This window comes from Glycine max, chromosome 2 (genome assembly GCF_000004515.6).
Source record: "Glycine max cultivar Williams 82 chromosome 2, Glycine_max_v4.0, whole genome shotgun sequence".
Classification (NCBI taxonomy): Eukaryota; Viridiplantae; Streptophyta; class Magnoliopsida; order Fabales; family Fabaceae; genus Glycine; species Glycine max.
In genome coordinates this window covers 25,000,474-25,006,792 of record NC_016089.4, presented here as the reverse complement: position 1 = coordinate 25,006,792, position 6,319 = coordinate 25,000,474, and the positions used below count along the sequence as shown (strand labels likewise).

The window sequence follows — 6,319 nt, the reverse complement described above, 5'->3', positions numbered from 1 at the left end:
TTGGTAGAATATGTTATTAATCAACTTTTACCTCTTATTCTCGTATGTGCATCATAGGGCTCTACCCCTACTACATCCCAAAATGACTAGCCTCCACCTTCTACTTTCACTATAGACCTTTGATGTAGAAGTGTGGCACAACTAAAGACTAAAAATGGATCAAGGTGTGAAAGAGAATGTGAGGACTCTAGTGTCAAAATTCAATGTCCCAAGAGATTCATATAAAATTCATAATGAAGAATTTACTTAAAAAATGTGTCATCTTGAAATTAATTAAGATTTAGTGGGGGAATTGGGAATTTATAATTATTTTTTTCCTTTTTTTAATAAAGATATCATATTTATAGCATTAAGATTTATCTTTTCTTTCCTTTTATCATTTTCTTTAGGCATCTATCAGTTTGATAGAAACCTTTTTTTTGCTAACATAAGCGAAAAAGACAACAAAACAACAAAGGAAAGACAAATAGAAACTTAGTGCCTCAAGAAAGGCACTTTCATCTTATCTGCCAAAAGCGCAACCATCATATCAAATGGAGGCCCTAACTCTACCAAAAAGCTTTGCATGAGCAGGTCAACAATCTGATTATCTTCCCTCAGCATGTGGACAAATTCCACCTTCTAGTCCTCTTGGACAATGTCCTTAATAGATTCAATGATAGTTGCATATGCATGGAAGTGAATTGGACACACACAACATCATGGAAGTGAAGCTCCCAAGCTATTCTCTAGCCTTGTAGAATTGTTGCCTACTCAACATGCAAGATATTGATTGAACTAATATCTCTATAAAAACTCTAACCCAATGGAAACGTGAGTCATGGATGAGACCCCCCATTACTAGTAGTCCTTGGGTTACCGCAACAACTCTCATCAACTTGCAACATGACCTGGTCACCAATTGAATGCAAACAAGTAAGGGGTGATGCTAGGTGCACCCAACATTATTGCTGGTGTACCCAACATTTTAAGTGAATGGGCAAAAATGCCCTTCACTTAAAATTTAAACCTTGTAACTCCTCGCACTGTTCATGCATCCGTACAGTTCTTACCTTGCGCCGCATGCTTTTCTTCTCTGCGCATTCAATGACCTTGGCCTCTTCTCTTCTAGAGCGTGAGCATTGGAGGACATCTCCGGTGGTTGGTGGTTCATTTTTCGCGCATCAGTTGGTTCCCTTGAGATGTTTCTGCAACCTCTGCCGTCGAGGTAAGGTTCTCCTCCAACGTGAATGGATGTTGCAGGGTTGAGGATTGTGGTTGGTCCGTATAATGCATACGGATCATGTGATCCGTATGAGTTATATGGATCATATGATCCGTATAACTCATACGGATCACATGATCCGTATGCGTTATACGAACTTATTTGTTAAATAAGTATGCTTCATAAGATCACTTGATCCGAAAATGGCATATGAATCAAATAATCTGTATGAGTTATACGGATCATGTAATCCATATAACTCATATGAATCATCTAATTCGTATGTTATTTTTAATTAATTAAAAATTGAAAATAATTAGTTTATCTATAATTTTAAATATAAAAATTTAATATAGTTTTAAAAATAATTATTGTTTGAAAACTTATGTTTTCAATTATGTTTATAAATGGTTAGTTTATTTGTTAGTTTTTTTAAAAAAACAGGTATTAATTTTAATTGTAAATATATTAATTTTGTACTTGTTTACAAATATTTTATTTGTATGAAATATAAATATTTAATTTTATTGTTAGGTTGTAAATAATTATTGTTTATTAGATAAATGGAAAATATAGTTATTGTTTGCATTTTGACCAAAATATGTATGTATGTGGAAATTTCCAGATTATGGTTAGAGCTAGAGGTTTAAGTCGTGCCTTAGGCAGAGTTATAGGTAGAGCCCTGGGAAAAGAGGATAATCGTCATTCAGATGATGTTCCCCAGTGGCGAAGGCCCACAGCATCCGCACGTAGGCAACGGGAAGCTGTCGCTGTTGCTGAGAATGCTCCTTACGTGGATCATGCAACTGAAGATGGATTCCAACATGCTGAAGAAGTTGTTGATGATGCTGAGGGTTTTACAGGTGGGCCGCGTGACCCATTAGTGCTAACTGCCTATGGTGACCATGTAGCAGTCATTGTATGGAATGAAGAGGTATTTATAGTTTATAATAAATTATATTTTCTTAAGTATTTTATTATTTTTAAAATTGTTAAAATTATTTAAATTTTTTTAGGAACATCCTGAATTAAAGCTATCCTCCCATGGAAGGAAGGTTCAGAAATTTGGGAAGCCATCTCCTGAAACTGAAGGCTAGTCGCTGCCACAGGATTAAGTCCTTTAATCGAATGTTCAGTGGACATTGGTGATCGGGGACTTATATCCGCGATTGTGGAGAGGTGGCATAAGAAAATGAGTAGTTTCCATCTTCCTGTTGGAGAGGTGACCATAACCCTCGATGATGTGGCCTCTCTGCTTCATCTTCCCATTATAGGCGCATTCCACAGCTTCGAGACTCTTCATGGCGACGAAGCGATCTTGATGTTGGTGGAGTTACTTGAAGTCTCTGGAGAGAAAGCTAGAGTTGAGACAGTACAATGTCACGGGGCATACGTACGCCTATCGTGGCTACGAGAGATTTATCAAAGTAAATGTGAGGTCGAACATTGGACTGTAGTAGCTCGTGCTTATTTGTTGCATTTGTTAGGTTGCACTCTTTTTGCTAACAAGAGTGCAACATATGTTCATGTGGTGTTTTTGGATGCTTTCCGAGACTTGAGTTAGAGTGGAAGCTAGGCATGAGGAGTTGTCGCCCTAATGCATATGTATGATAGTTTGAATGATGCTTGTAAGAGCGACAACCGACAGCTTGCTGGATACATCACACTATTACATGTAATTATTGTCCATTATTGTAATTTAATTGTTTTTAATATGTTGTTAATATGTTTTTAATATGTTCATTTGAAATTTGTTTTATTTTGATCTAATTTGTGTAGTATTGGATTTATGAGCATTTTCCCTCTATTGCTGAGGCTTTTATGGACCTAGACTATGATGAAAGGTCACCACGTGCCTACTGGTGGACTTCTACGAAGGCTTCTACAAAGTCAATACCAGCATCGACGTATCGAAAGTGTCTAGATCGACTGATGACTACTGATGTTTGCCGAATGCCTTATGGTGACCACTGTGTAGTGCGAGAGTTTGATCTAATTTCATGCTTTTTAGGACATATCCGATGGGTCCCATTGTCATCATACACCGACCAGAGAGGGTGGTGCGGCAATTTGGATATGTTCAGACCATTCCTCCACACACTCCGGGTTCAAGGTTATCCTTGGAAGATATCGATGACATGTGGATGCATTTCTCTGACTATCTTGCACCAGTGGGGCAGATTTGTGTTGTGCTAGGACAATGTGCATCAAATTACATCCATTGGTTCTACATGATTTCGCATCCATTCTTGACACCGACACAGCCCGGGGGTCTAACCAAACATCCTCCTATGATGCAACATGACACATATGTGGAGCCAGATATGCCTGAGGTCCCAGTGGCACCAACAGCTATGGAAGAAACACCTGCACATGCCCCTTTTGATGTGGAGCAGCCTAGACATGCAGTGGTATATTATTTATTAATGTTCTTTTAAATTTCATTTAATTGAATTTTGAAATATGGTAATACCTTATCGGTTGTTTTCAATGTCATAGGTGGCTTGCCAAGCAATCGCAGAATGGTTGAAGCGTTTGCTCAACCTAAGGATAGCCATTGCAGGCACAAAAGTACACGATATCATGGAAGACTGCTTAAGGATTGCTAAGGGTGTCACTGCAGAGTGCAATGTTTATGTCAGGTTGCGACGAAGGCGGCGCACGGATCAACCATAGACGTCATCCATTTTTTATTTTAAGTTTTAGACTGTTTATAATTTTCTTGTATTTGACAACATTTTTATTTTACCAAACTTTTTGTAAATGTTAACTTATTTTGGTTTATAATTTTAAGACTATGTTTTTGCCGATGAAAATATTAGGGTTAACATTAAAAAATTATTTTAAATTATGTAACCGTAAAACATATCAGTAGACCCTAGTGATGACGTCACAATAAACTCTTCAATTCTACACCAAAATAATTAATTTTAACGTAGCAAAGCTAGTGATAATTACGTGAATATGTAGCCTAACAATTATATATTAATGTAGAACATTACAAAGTCATTAGAAGCTAAATGTTCAGTCTTCAGTTATGTCAACATAGTATCTTTTCAACATCATCAAATTTTTGTACTGATGCATTCTACTAATATATGGAGTTGGCCACTGCTTTGCTTGAGGATGACAATTCCTAGACCATAACAATGCTAGAGTTGGTAAAGGACAACGGTCTTTTAAATAAACCTGTTATACATGCACAAACAATTTTAAGTTATTATAACACAAATAATTGCATAAAGTAAAAAATAGGATTATCTTGAATCTACCTGAACAAAATGATTGTCATAGATGTGACCAATACATATTATGTGATGCACAAAATAATCTATTGGTGGTTGACTTCTAAGAGGAAAGAACGTCATGCTTTGTTGCAGAGACAATGATACAAGGATTACATTATACCTTGATGCAATGACATATCCCATCTCGGTTATATCCATCCACTTATCCATAGTAACATGAATCAAACAAATATACACATCATATTTATTTAAAGTTAATTCTTAAAAAACAAAACATAAATTACATACCATGGATAATCCATCAACAAGTAGGGACCTCCTTAATTCCTCGAATCTGTTTGTGCCACCAAAGAGGTTGATATACTCATATGACCATTTGCCAAGTTCTTTAAGCAAATGGTTGCGCACTAAGGCCCAAGAATCTTCACCCATACCTAATAAAGTAGCAATCACACGATATCCACAGTTATCATTAGCTTTGACATCCACAATGTTTTCAATGAAATCATGAATGAACGGATGAAATTGATCCAACATTGCCATGGTCCTTCTTGGAATGGCTTGGTCAGAAGATGATGCACTAGGCTTTACTGAAGAATTATTATATTGCATAGAATGTAAAGCATCAATATACTCCTAGTAAGATGGATCACGCTTTGTTGATCTTTGGTTTCTGTTCATCGGTTTCTTCTGTGCACCTTTAGTGTTGACCTTTTCTGGAGGATGACACATAGAGTTTTGATCAGGGTATGAAATTTCCTGAAGTTTACTCTTTAGAGTTACTTTGCCACAAACATCAAGTTCCTCAAATCACTTGGATATTGTTTCCATCTCTTCGGTTATGGTCACTTGTGGCTCATATAGCCCTTGGTCTGAAAAACTTAGTCTCCTCCAAAACATATGGATTGAATCAAGTGAGATACTACCAAGAACATATTTAGATAGCTCACATGCACAAGGAAGACTGTGCGTAGTTCTCATCACACACCCATAATGAGAAGGATTCTTGCCAGCATAATGTACACGCTGATACTCAGCAGCAATCTGATTTAAAGCATACCTTGAAACCATGCCAAGAAGCCTCTTGTATAAGGTAACTTTAAAAACATGTCCAACCATATGTGTACTTGTTTCAAAAGATGCTTTAATTTTAGTATGTTGCAGCGTGATCATGTTGTTCATGGCATCTGTTGGATCAAGTGGCCTCAGAATAATTAAGAAGCGGGGGGGGGGGGGGGGGGTTGAATTAATTATTAATGTGTCTTGAATAATTAAAAATTTATCCTTCTTAATGTTACTAGATTTAACTAGGCTTTTACTACTAAGTTAAGAAAGTAAAGAACAGAAACAATAATAAACCAAAAGTAAAAGTGGCAATTAAAAGTACACAACAGAAATTAAAGAGTTTAGGGAAGAAGAAGACAAACACAAGATTTATACTAGTTCGGCAACAATCCGTGCCTACATCCAGTCCCCAAGCAACCAACGGTTCCTGAGATTTCTTTCAACCTTGTAAAACTCTTTACAAGCCAAAGATCCACAAGGGATGTACCCTCCCTTGTTCTCTTTGAACAACCAAGTGGATGTACCCTGCACTTGAACTGATCCACAAGAGATGTACCCTCTCTTGTTCTCAGTATAACAATCCTAGTAGATGTATCCCTACTTGTACCACAAAGGATGTACCCTCCAATGTGTTAGGACAAAGAATTCTTAGGCGGTTAGTCTCTTGAATTCTCTGTGAAGGGGATACAAAAGATATCTCAGGCGGTTAGTCCTTTGAAATCTTTTGTAAGAAACATAAGATATCTTAGGCGGTTAGTCCTTTGAAATCTTTTGTCAAGAGGAAGAAGGGAAGAAACAAAAG

At 36.9% G+C, this 6,319-nt stretch overlaps 1 protein-coding gene across 1 annotated transcript; it reads left to right on the top strand.

Moving 5' to 3' along the window:
• Nucleotides 1-1,744: 1,744 nt before the first annotated feature.
• Nucleotides 1,745-3,957, top strand: LOC100797944 (uncharacterized). Its single transcript, XM_041007204.1, has 3 exons — nt 1,745-2,879; nt 2,984-3,615; nt 3,704-3,957. Exons 2-3 carry the CDS (start codon nt 3,205-3,207, stop codon nt 3,878-3,880), a joined length of 588 nt encoding a protein of 195 aa, XP_040863138.1. The 5' UTR covers nt 1,745-2,879; nt 2,984-3,204; the 3' UTR covers nt 3,881-3,957.
• Nucleotides 3,958-6,319: the final 2,362 nt, after the last annotated feature.

Bases quoted from the DNA above. Each gene is read 5' to 3' on its own strand.
- LOC100797944 (XM_041007204.1), top strand. From the start codon at position 3,205: ATGCTTTTTAGGACATATCCGATGGGTCCCATTGTCATCATACACCGA. The intron at 3,616-3,703 runs GTATATTATTTA...TCAATGTCATAG, and splicing joins AGCAGCCTAGACATGCAGTG to GTGGCTTGCCAAGCAATCGC.